The 13,388-nt window shown below is 37.4% G+C and overlaps 2 protein-coding genes and 1 long non-coding RNA gene across 4 annotated transcripts; all 3 read right to left on the reverse strand.

The window, feature by feature from the left end:
• On the reverse strand, positions 1 to 947 carry LOC135147013 (uncharacterized). Its single transcript, XR_010284290.1, has 3 exons — positions 382 to 947; positions 129 to 297; positions 1 to 40 (listed from the first exon to the last, which is right to left on the reverse strand). It is a non-coding gene; the product is annotated as an uncharacterized LOC135147013 (long non-coding RNA).
• A 5-nt stretch (positions 948 to 952) lies between these two features.
• LOC135147012 (uncharacterized) lies at positions 953 to 8,253 on the reverse strand. 2 transcript variants are annotated; one of them, XM_064079167.1, is made up of 14 exons: positions 8,076 to 8,253; positions 7,758 to 7,812; positions 7,568 to 7,657; positions 7,177 to 7,344; positions 6,931 to 7,092; positions 6,614 to 6,838; positions 6,406 to 6,531; positions 6,245 to 6,301; positions 6,096 to 6,170; positions 5,087 to 5,998; positions 4,514 to 4,972; positions 4,171 to 4,423; positions 3,050 to 4,062; positions 953 to 2,900 (listed from the first exon to the last, which is right to left on the reverse strand). In XM_064079167.1, the coding sequence occupies exons 5-14, from the start codon at positions 7,070 to 7,072 to the stop codon at positions 1,258 to 1,260; spliced, it is 4,905 nt and encodes a 1,634-aa protein (XP_063935237.1). In that variant the 5' UTR covers positions 7,073 to 7,092; positions 7,177 to 7,344; positions 7,568 to 7,657; positions 7,758 to 7,812; positions 8,076 to 8,253; the 3' UTR covers positions 953 to 1,257. The 2 variants fall into 2 exon arrangements, with proteins under 2 accessions (XP_063935237.1, XP_063935238.1); XM_064079168.1 differs by lacking the exon at positions 7,177 to 7,344.
• An 872-nt stretch (positions 8,254 to 9,125) lies between these two features.
• Positions 9,126 to 11,345, reverse strand: LOC135147245 (uncharacterized). The gene has a single exon (XM_064080131.1). The coding sequence runs from the start codon at positions 11,343 to 11,345 to the stop codon at positions 9,126 to 9,128; it is 2,220 nt and encodes a 739-aa protein (XP_063936201.1).
• Between the last annotated feature and the right edge of the window lie 2,043 nt (positions 11,346 to 13,388).

A 13,388-nucleotide genomic window follows, 5' to 3' on the forward strand; every position in this document is an offset into this window, starting at 1 on the left:
CACAACAATTTGCATTCAGAAAAGCATGGATTCGAGTACTCTACAGGAACAATATATTTATTTCAGACATATTATGTATATGAGCTTCATAAATGAATGTATGAATAAAATTTCAGTTTTCGGGTTACCGAATCATCAATTAAGATGAGGTTGAGTCCCTTAAATTCGTTAGTTTTACGATTCACACCTTCCCAGATGGACTGTGCTCGAACGCGTATGGTCCATTCCGTTTTTTCTGTTTGAAGACTCTGCAGTTTCTGAATCTTGTTAAACAGCATCTTGGTGGATAGAGTTGAACTGCAATAAATATGAACCTCATGTTAGTAGAGTTGTAACTAACAGCTATATTGATTTCGATTTGAATGGAGTAGATGTGCATACCTTGAAGAAATTATGTGGGAATCTGAAAGCTGTTAGGTGAGTATGAACTATGAAGAGTCTATGTAGTGTAATAACTGATGGGTGGTCAAGAATGCTTTCTTGAATTTAAGAGACCAAGAAGATAAGATGGAGTATAAAAATGGAAACAAACTTACAGGATAGAAAATATTGTGATAAAACAAATATCTATTCTAGTGTAATGTGTGGGGTGTCAGCTTGAAATAGGGTAGGCAATGTCCTGAGAAAGATTTTGCATACTTTCACAGAGTACAAAGACGTCTGTAAGCTTAAATGTTTGACCATCAGTTTGATGTAGTTTCCAATTATATAATCTATTGTCCAAACCTTTAACTTGGTCTGTATGAAACTGATTATCTTTTTTTCGTGAATGTAAAGCAATCAGTCTACCTTAAAAACTCGAATTGCAGACCATGAAAATAAAGGAACATCAATAATTAATCTTAGAAATGAAATTATGTGAATGATTAATCAAATAGATCAAAAGTGCAAACATGCAAGTACATTCAATAACTACAACGTAGAGTTCAAAAGATAGAGTTCAAATTTGCATAATTTGAAGACATTACACTTAAACATTGTGTCAAAAGAAGTTCAGCAGAACAATTAATAGGAGTGTTCTGTTCAGCAAAAAATAATTTCTGCCAAAATGATTCGAAGATAGAAACAGGTATCAAACAAAAAGGCCTTAACAGCTGCTGGCATTTTTTCCTCTACTGAACATTGATTCCATCAAATGGAGGTTCTAATCCTGCAACACACAATGTATCTCTATTAAATACTCAGGTCTGAAATAAACAAAATGGCAAGATTAAAATGACACAGCTCAATAACTATTGACCATGACTCACACTGTCTTCATTGATGTTTTGGTAGGTTGTAAAAAATTTCCTTGTAGACAACATTTCTAGTTACATCGGTAGGAGTTGCTTGATCAGAATCGATGAACATCTTCAAACCTTGGGGGGAAGTAACTCTACTCACAGCCACGTACATCTGTCCATGTGTAAAGACAGATTTTGGAAGATACAGACCCACTCGTTCTAATGACTGTCCTTGAGCTTTGTTGATGGTCATGGAATAACAAATTTGAAGTGGCATCTGTTTACGAACCAACTTGAATGGTAGCTTGGTTTCGGTTGGAAAAAGCTCCATCCTCGGAATGAAGTGCTTGGTACCTACAAATGCTCCACATATGACCTCACATTGAACACAATGCTTCAAGCACTTAGTAATCATCATTCTAGTGCCATTGCAAAGTCCAAGTGTCTGATTTAGATTCCTCATTAACATCACAGCCACACCCACCTTTAGTTTCAATTCATGATGAGGGAGTCCTGGTATATTGTAGGAGTTGATATATTCGGGCGGAAATGCAAAACTAAGATCAGATTCACTCCCGCCAAATTCCTCTGCTCTGTCAACACTATAATATGAAGCTTGATCTCCTGGAATTGTCTCCACAATATTAGAATTTAAATGTGCCACTGTGACGTTTGTTGGAGTCGGTATCGCTCTCTCACTGAGATAGCTTGGATTCTGAAAGTTTGTAGAAAAACTCGGATATGTCCATTCAATCATGTTCTTAACTGAATTTTCAATCTCAGGATCACAGAAATCAGCAGGAATCATAATTGAATCTTCATCAACAGCAGTTACGCTATCAGTGGGAGGAGCTAGCTTACCATCACCGATGTTCAATACCCATTCAGCAAACTTCCGAAGATTCTCTTTTTCTTCTTCATTTTGTCCTTGGTTCAGTCTCATATTCTGTTTTAAGATGAAAATTATGGCCTCTTTCCATAACCGTGACCGCGTAATGCAGGCAGCAACTATGTCAGCACGATCTCCCATGTTAATAACAGGCAATATTTGCCGAAAATCTCCTCCAAGTAGCACGGTAATACCTCCAAAAGGCCTGTTGAAATTGTCGGCACTAACAGTTTTCATAATGTCTCTTAAGGAGCGATCTAGACATTCAAATGCGTACCTATGTTGCATGGGAGCCTCGTCCCATATAATCAGACTTGTGCATTTGATTAAATTTGCAATGTCTGAGTTGATACTGATGCCACATGAAGAGTATTCATCCAACACAATTGGGATCTTGAAGCGTGAGTGGGCTGTCCTTCCTCCAGGCATTAAGGTCGCTGCAATACCACTTGAAGCTACCGGTAGAACAATCTTGCCTAAGGACCTTAACTTGTAAATTAACGTCTTCCAGACATATGTCTTACCACAGCCACCGCTGCCATACACAAAAAAAAGACCTCCTTTGTTTTCCATGCAAGATTCAAAGACTGCATTATACACAGCAAGTTGCTCAGGGTTGCAATTAGGATACAGTTTTTGAAACTCTTTCTCCATCTCCTCTATGTTGTAACTGGTTTCATCAACTATGAGATTGTTGGCATCAGTTTGGATATAGCTCAATGGTGGTTGTGGCATCTGGTTGAACTGCTTCAAGCACTTGCCAATAGTTCTCAGCATTTTATCAATCTCTGAAAACATAATAAAATATTTAGATGATTAAATTAGTTTAGATTCAAAAGAATGCAAATAAATATTTAGTTTAGATGTAAACAGTAGCTTATATCATGATTTTCAGGAATATTGAATGAATTCTATAAGCATGAATAATAATGCATACCTGCTAATGCAAAAAACTGAAGCTGCTTGTCACTGAAATTAGTGTTTGCATTCCCAGATTGTTGCCTCTTACGTAGAATAATATCATCAACCATGTGTTTCCAGTGCTTTGTCCACAGAAGTAACAGATCAGTTACTTGACAGTTGATCATGATATGAACAAAAAGCTCTCTTATCTGAGGGGGAAAACCACACTTGGCACACTCCTCCATGACCTCGTGCCATTCATTATCATCGTCGAGCAATCCCAACTTTCTACAGGCCTCTTTATAAGTCTTGTAAATGACACCGTCGACAGTTCTGAGAGCATCAAAGGAAGTAGGGCCTCTGACCTTTGTCAATAACAACCGCAGGTACCAAATCTCTCCCGAACTGTGGTGTGTATACAACAATCGTCCGATTTGTCTGCCTCTTTTTCTTGTTGTCCACACTCGATCAGTTTCATTCCACACATAATGCTGTGGAATTTCATCATAAGTGTATTTCCTAGCAGTTGGATCATCTCTATTCAGTTTGAAGAAGGCCTCCAGTTGACTCAGCTTCCATTTTTCACGTTGGACAACTTTTTGCAAATTCTCGTCTTCTTTGAATGTCACATTTTTGTTCCCTGGTAAGTGAAAAGATAGCCGGTGAACAGAGATGGAACGATAATGTATATCGAATCCAAATATCCGATAGGCGGCCTCACATCCGCATATGTATCTTCCGTCAAAATAAGATTGAATCTCATCTATTGCTTTGTTGTCATCAATGTCTGGCTGTTTTTTGGAAGACACTTCAACTGTAGCACGATCGTGCCCTTTGAGACAGTATTTGAATAAGTACTTAAGAGTACGTGCGTGGCAGCATATCTCAATGTTCATATGACATTGATATTTCAGCAGAAGCTCACGGTTGTATGGTACAACAAACTGATTATCAAGTTCCACATTGTTTTTTAAAACAGTTATCTTCGTGTCACGCCTTCGGTAGACAGGGAACCCAGACTGATCAAAATATGTCTCTGGACAATACCTAAAACAAAGACATAAATGTTGGATAAGTAGTGAGATTGATTATTTGTTTCATTTAAGTGGACTTCTATTGTGAAAAGCAACTAAAGATAAGGATTGAGTAATGTACTTTTTCGGAAAGAATTTGCTGCACTTTGAATCCTTCATGCAGGGGGAGTTTTTCCTTTGGAAACCACAAGGACCGTGGATCATAAATGAGGCAACAGCAGCATAGCCATCGGGGTCTGTTTTGGGATCAGGAATTTCAGCACTAACAAAACTATCAACATCAGAGTTGAGCTTTCTCTTTGAAGCAGCGTCAAGCCATATTAGCATGTGGACATGAGGTAGTCCACGTTTTTGGAACTCTACGACATACATAACTACAAAGAAATGACAAAATTGTATGTATAAATATTTTTCACAGAAATGACACTAAACTGAAGATGTTTGACAGTCAAGAATTGACTTACTTCCATTACAAACACCGAAGTAGTGCTTGTTTTTTATGTCTTCAACAATTTGATCCAGCTTCAGTTTGAAAACACGTGCGATGACATCAGGAGAATCAACAGCCAAGCAACCAGGATATAGTTTCATCATCTCTGTGATTTCATCCCATGCAGTGTTTGTTGTCATAGTCAAGAAAATATCCGGGTGACCAATGTAGCGACAAACCGCGAGTGCATCCTGAAAATGTTGCTGCATGTATCTTTTTGAACCGAGAAAACTTGCAGGCAAGATGAAGCCTTTACCAACAGAAGAAGAGTCTTGCTGACCATCCCGGATGCTCTTCTGAATATTGCTATATAAATCATTACGTAGAGTTGTTTGGTGTGTACGAAACCACCACAAGCGAGCCTGTTCAATCGCTGAAAATGCGTCCACAATGTATTGTTGGTAAAGGCGACCACCTAATCGAGGAGTATTACCTGCTTTCATGAATTGGGAAGTAATACAGTAATTTAAAATCAGACGGAGCAATTAATAGAGTTTGGAGTCGTAATGCACAAAATGAAACAGTGTCCAAAATCAGTACAATATACCTTCATTCAATCGACACTGCAACTTGTAGGAGTAAAACTCTTTCATCGTGATCCTCTTACGCTTCTTCTCTACCTGCTTTCCATTTCTCACGTATGGAATATCATCATGGTATCCGTCTTCACCGAGCGGAAACAGGAGAGGGTATTGTAGCGCCATTAATTTAGGATGTATATCCGATATCCTTTCCAACTTTTTGTTAGTCTTCTCCACAATAATGTCTCTCTCACCACATGTGTCCTCCAAATCGCCAACCATAATTGCTCCGACCTCATTTGATGGTCCTATGAAATTCTCCCGGCCAGTTACACTGCGACAAACTTTCATAACAATCTTCAAATCCTGAACTGGTTGTTCCTTGAAACGGTCCCGGGCCATGCGAAAGTATTTTGTCAATTCATTTGTTTCATCCAACATTGTCAACAGACCCTTCACTACTTCTACATCAACAGGTTGACCATCTGAAACACTAACCCATTTCAGCCTATTCTCCACCTCATTTTCCGTGTCGTATATGTATAGTTGGCAGAACTTGGGGTCTTCACCCTCGTTAGGTATGAGAGAACCAAAGAGGTGGTGATTTTGTCCATTAAGACGGTAGACATAAGGAGATGAGCCATTGTTTATGGAGTGATCCACCTTACCACCCATAGAAGTGAATGCAAACATGGTATTATATAAACGAATCTGATTTCGAAATCTCCTACCCTTCACTGGATCATTGTACAGCTTTAACAGGTATGCAGGGGTAGGAGGTGTTCTTGGGAGCTTTATTTGTCCTTTAGAACAGCAGATAGTAAACTCAGGAGTACCATTCTTGACATCTTTGTTCACACGCTCCTCTTTCCACATAAGAGCCTTGCATTTTGAACAACATTCAGAAGGTGGCCCCAAAGACACATACCCTTTGTTACCTGTGATTGAAACAAACCAATAGTATTTGATCATGTAATTCTGAGAGCGATAACTTTGAAAATTTAACAATTTGTGGGGAAACTGAAACTTGATTACATTTGCTAATTGTTGGTACAGCATCCTGGACACCAGAATCAACATTCTCACTTTCAGCATAATCAGTCTCACAACCTATAGGAAAAAAAACAAATAATCAAGTTTTACATATTGGAATGCCTTTGTTGTAGTTGTTGGGGCTAAGTTACCATTGTCAGCAAACAGATTATCAGCATCTTCCATGACAGAGGCAATTGAGGAATGCTCTGTGACAAAAGTTTAAAACAACAAACAACAAAAGATTATCAGAATCCTAATTCATTTCAGATTCAGGGGTCCCAAATTAAAAAAGTAAAGCTTGAAATAAAACCTATAGTGTCATCATCATTAAGCTCAAGTAGACCAAACAACTGTCTATTTGTCTCGGCTGAATCGGTAGGTTTAATCCTACTCCTTGACTTGTTGGCTTTAAGTTGTTTCCTGGGTTGACTCTCTTCTGTCATTTGTTTTCAAGAGGGCCAGTCAATATTTCGGTACAATTAAAAATAGAACGGTAAGAATTTCAAATTAGATTCTACCTGTAGGCTTCATAATCTGAGCTCCTTTCCTAACACCGCGCCTCTGTTCAGGAGTATTGGATATATCTGACAGGGGATTCCTTTTAGGAATGGATCCCGGTAGAGAAGTTATGCATGATGATCTTTCCTTTGAGGGTACAACTGGTGAATTTAAGTTGCGTGCAAGAGGAGTTGTATTTGAATATAACAAAGTACTACGGTCCTTGGCACCAATTTTATCAGTCTCTGCAATACGATAGAAGTAAGGGGCTATAAATCTCCAAAAAACATCACAGAGTTAAACACCAACAATGCTTACAAAAATAAGTTTAAAATACCTGTAGGAGTAGAACCTGCAGACCCTGCAGACCCTGTTGCACGTAGAGAAGTTAGGCATGATGATCTTTCCTTTGAATGCATATTTGGGGAATTCATATTTGGTGAGTGGCCATTTGAAGAGAAAACAGCAGTACGATGCATGCCTGTAATAGTGTTTTCCCCTGAATTGGTGTAAAAGACATGGTTAAATTACACACTTAAGAAACATGACTTAAACAATAAGACTGATTTAAAACCATTGCTACCTAGGTTTGAAATATTAGACAGAGGTGTTACATCCCGGTTGAGCTGACTGAAAATATTACCCACAGGAATGCACTGGGTATTTGGCAGCGTAGGTTGAAATGTTTGGGAATAAGCAGGGGTCCTGGTAGGAGTATGATATGCTGAATTTGGTGTAGATGTGAGGTTGCCTAAATAAATAGTCATCCAAAACACATAAGCTACAATCAAAAGTACTGGATACCAAAACTCATATCATCATACATTAGCAATATATTGATTTTATTCAATCAAAGGTACAGATAAGTCATTAAGGTGGTATATGCAAAAAAAGAAACAGCTATTAAGATATGGTATATGCAAAAACAAAAACAGGAACAAAAGCAGGTTAACATTAGCTGTGAGACAAAGAACCTGGAAAAATGTTAACATTAGAAGGTTGAACATTCTCTTGCTCTGGGTTAGGAGTGGGTGTATTCCTTCTTCTTCTTCCTGTAGTGCTTCCTAAAAAATTACCAAAAAATATTCATTGAAACAAAACAACAAACAAACAAAGCTCGGATATAGGGCTATTCAAGAATCATGGGAATAAGACAACACATACCAAATTCTGACTTGAATGAGGTAAAATTATCAAGCTTGAGGTGATTGTAATTAGCCTGAAAACAACAAAAAAAGAAAAAATCGTTAAATCAATGAGCTATGTTATCGTAGAGAAAACAGTGCTATGGGCTCAAACCTCTTTCATCCTGTCAATCTAAGTTTGAATGTGCAGGAGAAAGAAAAAAAACATAAAGAAAACAATGAGGAATGGTGGTTCGAATTCAAAATTAAAGTTCAATCGACAAAGCGTATGCAACTCTACAGCTTGGTATGTGTGTAAATTTGGTTTATTCAGAGAAAACATCCGGGATTGACTTACACTTTACGGAGAACAGGTTAGAAACATTCCTTTTGCAGCAATGAGTACCAAACATCGAAGCTACGCTCTGCAGGTTATGTTGAGAATGGATTGTGGTCGTACTGCCGAGGAGGGGTAGTGGACTGAATGTTACTTCATTTTAGGAAAGTACACCCACGTGACAGCTGCCAACAAAGGAAGAGGTTCATTTTTTAATTAATTCTTTAGTAACAGTGTGTGAACCTTATCATTTTTTGAATGGCACATTGTGTAATTATGTTGCAACTTGGAGGACAGTGGATGGAAAAAAGTGGTTATTTAGGCAACAGGATTTATTATTTAGGGGATTAGCGCACAATCAAATAGAAATGCTTGTTCTCAATACCATTCGGAACCTTTAATTTTCCCCCAAATTTTCCCTTTCTTACGCAACATACAAATTCATAACAAAAAGTATAACAAAAATGTATAAATACTTCTTAAGAAGTTGAAATGATTAGGTATCATTGACACAACCAAACAACGAAACAAACAATTAGAATGAGGATTCCGAAAGAAATTAGTTGAGAACTTCTCATTTATTTTGAAATTAATAATTAATACCAGGTATTATTCAATTTTTTTGAATATAATATAAGAAAATAATGTTTTGACGAGGTTTGATATTAAAATTATAACAGTTTTTCACAAAAGCTGAAAAGAAAGTTCTTACAGAAGTACGGAACTGGTGTTCAAAAAAACTGTTTGAAAATTTATTAAACAATTTCTCATCCGTCTTTTAACAAAAAATTATTATTATTATTATCTGTAATGTCAAAAAATACCTTAGTGAATATGTGACATAGCAGGCTCTATTATTCATATACAGTTTTTTTTTGCTAAAGATTTTTTTGCATTAAAGAAAAGAAATAATTACAAACATAGGAGAATTAAAAGAGAGTGTTGTACAACCACAACCACTCAAGCAGAATACCAGAATGAATAGACTAAATTAATCTAGGAGACTAAACATACTAATACCAAATATTGTCATCATGGGCAAACAAAAAGGCAACCTGCCAGAGGGAAAAACTAGTTATCAAGACTCCATACAGAAAGAGAAGTGGTGCGGAGGCTCTCAACAGCAAACCAAGTAGAAGAATGAAGCCGACACTTAATTAAATGGAGGCAGTTCGAAGCAAGCTTAGCAGGAGATGAATATTCCTCGCTGAAAAATCTACTATTGCGTTCACGCCAAACAGAATAAATAATGACTTGATAGGCCAGAATAGAAATACAATCCTTAATGTCCTTGAGGTTCAGGCTAGTAAGCCAAGTATACCATAGAGACCAAAGATCAGGGGGCATAGCACAGCGATGAGAAAAAACCAACTGGATGATACGTTGAGTAAAGGGACATTCAAGAAACAAATGGTGGTTCGACTCCGTACCATTAATACAGAAAAAGCATGCATCAAAAGAGGTGACACCACGATTAACCAGCTTATCAGCAGTGTTAACTCGGTTAAGCATAAGGAGCCAATGGTGAAAAGAGAACCTAGGAACTCCTAATTTATGCCAAACAAAAGGAGCCCAGATTGTATTATTCCCCCGACGCCGGATAGAATCCCAAAGATGAGTAACACGAATCTTGCTCCCACAGATATTATCCCAGCAAATTTTGTCACGTTGAGCAAGATCAAATTGAGTGCTAAAATCGAATTGATTTTTCCAAACGACAAGCTCATGGAAATTAGAATGAGGAAGCATCCAACCTCCAGGGGAAATGATATCGGCAACAACAGCCTCCTTGCCTAGTCCAGATAGACTAATTAGTTGATTATCATAAGAAGAACAGATGGGTTGCCTATTAAACCAAGGTGCAAACCAAAGAGAAACATCTCGACCATTTCCGATGGAGTAAGAGATGTGTTGCAAGGCAATATCTCTGAGCAAAAAAATTTGCTTAATAATCCAAGAAGCATTATAAGGGCATTGCATAGACCATAACGACCCCTTAATGATAGTTTTTTTCACCCAGGAAGCCCAAAGAGAGGTGGAGCAAGGATTTACAACAGCAATAAGATGTTTGAGGATGAATGCTTTATTCCAGTCACGCAAATCTTTTATCCCCAAGCCTCCTTCACTTTTAGGCAAAGTCACCGATTTCCAGGAAACCTTTGCTTTTGTGCGCCGACTATCATGACCATTCCAAAGGAAGTGAGCAATTTTTCTTTGCAGCAATTTAAGCACCGCAACAGGAAGAAGAAAATGGGCAGACCAATAATTCTGAATGCTAAACAGAACAGATGTAATAAGTTGAAGACGGCCGGCGAATGATAGAAACTTCATCACCCAGGATTCAATACGAGCAGTAATTTTAGATATCAAAGGTTGGCAATGAGATGCATGAAGCCCCGTAGCAAGCAAGGGCACTCCCAAAAATTTTGTAGGCAGATTGCCCAATTGAATTCCATACTCTTGGGTAATCCAGGCTTTAAGTTCTGGAGAAGTGTTGGAAGCAAAAAAGGTGCTTTTACAAGCATTAATTTTTAGCCCAGAGAATGTCTCAAAAGTATCAACTGACTGCATCAAAAGCATTATAGAATCCTTGTCTCCTTTGCAAAAAAGAAGTAAATCATCAGCGAAACATAAGTGATTCAATTTTGAAGCTTTCATGTTATTCTGGAACTTAAAATTCATATTAGCACCAGCCGAGTTTAAGAGCTCAGACAACACATCCATCAAGATCACAAAGATAAAAGGAGAGATGGGATCCCCTTGGCGGATTCCCCTGGAAGCAGAAAAATACCCATTTGCCTCACCATTAACTTTAACCGAGAAGCGAGCAGAGGAGATGCAAGCATATATCCATTTAATAAAGGGATACGGATAACCCCGAAGAATCAGAACATCAATAATGAACTGCCAATTACAGCAATCAAACGCCTTGCTAATATCCAATTTAAAAGCCACCCGAGGAGAACTATTACGAACATTGTACCCTTTAAAAACCTCTTGAGCGAGCAAAATGTTGTCAGAAATGTTACGCCCTTTCACAAAAGCTGCTTGAGCATTATCAATCAAACCAGGAAGGGTTGCTCTGAGTCTCCTTGCTAAGATTTTTGATATGCATTTATACAATGTGTTACAACAAGAAATCGGCCTAAAATCAAGCATAGAGGAAGGGTTCTGGCACTTGGGAACAAGGGCATTCATATACAGTTTCACTTGTAAGCTTAAAACTTCTAGTCCCTTTATATAAACGTTTTTGAAGAATTCAGTGTTGGGCGAATGTGAAATTGCTGCCATAAAAGACTTCTTACGGCAAAGTCATGCTCTCGTTTGTCAAAAAATCTGAATTCACCGATGTTTGCAATTTCCGTTGAACAAAAAAACTTGACCATTTCTTTGTCTAAAGCAAAATAAACACCCTTAAAAACTTTACAAAGAGAAGATAACCTGACAACCATTCAACCAACCATGAAGGTGCCCGAAGAAGAGGTAAACCAAATACCTACCCCGTTAATTTGGAGTCGTCATTTACCTAAACTTTAGTGATCTAACTATCCCAGAATGAACTAGAAAATTCATTGACGTGCGGTTGACTTAAATAAATAAAAGTATGATACCTGTCCAGGGGTGGGTGAGGAAATTAAAAAAGTGAGGTTTTAGGTTGTAAATCTTGAAATGAGTACTTGTAAACAGTTTACTACTAATTCTGTATATTATCGTCAAAAGACAAATGTTAATTTGCATTTTTCTCACACGCACTAATTAATATGTTCACAGGCTTTTGAATATGGGATGTGTTAAATATGATATGTGTTTATCACATTTTACTCTAGCTACTAGCTACTACTCCCTCCGTCCCAATGAATTATATACATTGGGATCGGACACGGAGACCAAGAAAAATGGTAAGAAATGAGTAAAGTTAGATGGAAGGTGGGTAGAGTGGTGGGACCCACATATTTTTTAATAATAGATTTAAGATAGTGGAGTAAAGTAGTGGGTGTAATAGTGTTTTTATTATTATATAATGGAGATAGTGGGAGAATGCAGTGGGTGTAGTAGTGTTTTATATTATAAAAAGTTGCTATTTTGGAAATGTATAGAACTGATGACACATTCCAAAAAGAAAACTGTAAAAAGAAAACTGTATAGAATTGAGGGAGTACTATTTTCTGCTTATCGCTAAATCATTGGAAATTTCATGTTTTTTTCGTTTATCACTTGCGGTGGGAGCTGGGGCTATCATCGCGATTTTGTTGGGGGACAAATTGTCGTTCCCACATACCACGTATACATTTCTCTGATTTTATTATTTTTATTTAACTTTTATGCGCGCACATTTAAGTTGTACGGTTAAAATAATGATATTATTTGCTGGCAAATAAAATAATATATAGATCAATATTATAATTGTTAAAAAAGTTATATTTCAGTTATGCAATCAAAATACACGTGCACAAATATGAAATGACAAATAAAGAAAAAAAATCTGATGGAGTAAATGCTTACATGCCATTACCTAGACCTCACTGTGGCCGTTGCTTTCTTACCGTCACACAATTTTGAATTCTAACATTCGGTGAATGCAAAATTGCTGCCATAAAAGACTTCTGTTACTGAGAAGTCACGTTTTTTTCTTTGTCAAAATTATAGAATAATCGGGAGCTATGGAAAGTGTTAATTTTAGGGCGTTTTGAAGTCTTTCATTGACAAGGTCACACGCACTCTGAGGAGGCCTAGACTTAAACAGAACGTCCCCGGCCAGGTCTCTCTTTCTAGAATTAAACCAAATTTTCCCATACAAGAAAAATTCCAAACATTGTTTTCTCCGATATATACCGGTCTTCAAGAAATATACAGACATATCAAAGGTTTTTATATTTTTATATTACAGTGGCCATAAAAAGAAAAAATAAGAAGAAGATAAATATTTCCTTGTACGGCCCCCTCCTTCTAGAGAAAGGATTTTATCAAATCTTCCGATATACAACATCTAACAAAAATATTACATTTCGGTCAGATTATGAACTGTGTGCAGCCCTCTTCGTCCCTCCTATCCGCAGCGTGTTCCTTTACGGTTTTTCTTATTCTGAAAATAAATAGGTTCTACACACCAGCATGATCCAAATAAACCGGCATTATAGGCGCAAAATAAATCTTTTTTTTTTTTGAAAAATTCGTACTTGCATGAGATAGAATCCGGAGCAACAGTTAGCCACCCCATTAGACCTGACATAGAATATGCCACCCTTGCCAAGTTATAAGCCGCACTATTCGCACGTCTATACACAAACAAGATTAACACCTCGTCAAAGTGTTTAATAATATCAACACAATCTT

Source organism: Daucus carota, chromosome 6 (genome assembly GCF_001625215.2).
Source record: "Daucus carota subsp. sativus chromosome 6, DH1 v3.0, whole genome shotgun sequence".
Lineage (NCBI taxonomy): Eukaryota > Viridiplantae > Streptophyta > Magnoliopsida > Apiales > Apiaceae > Daucus > Daucus carota.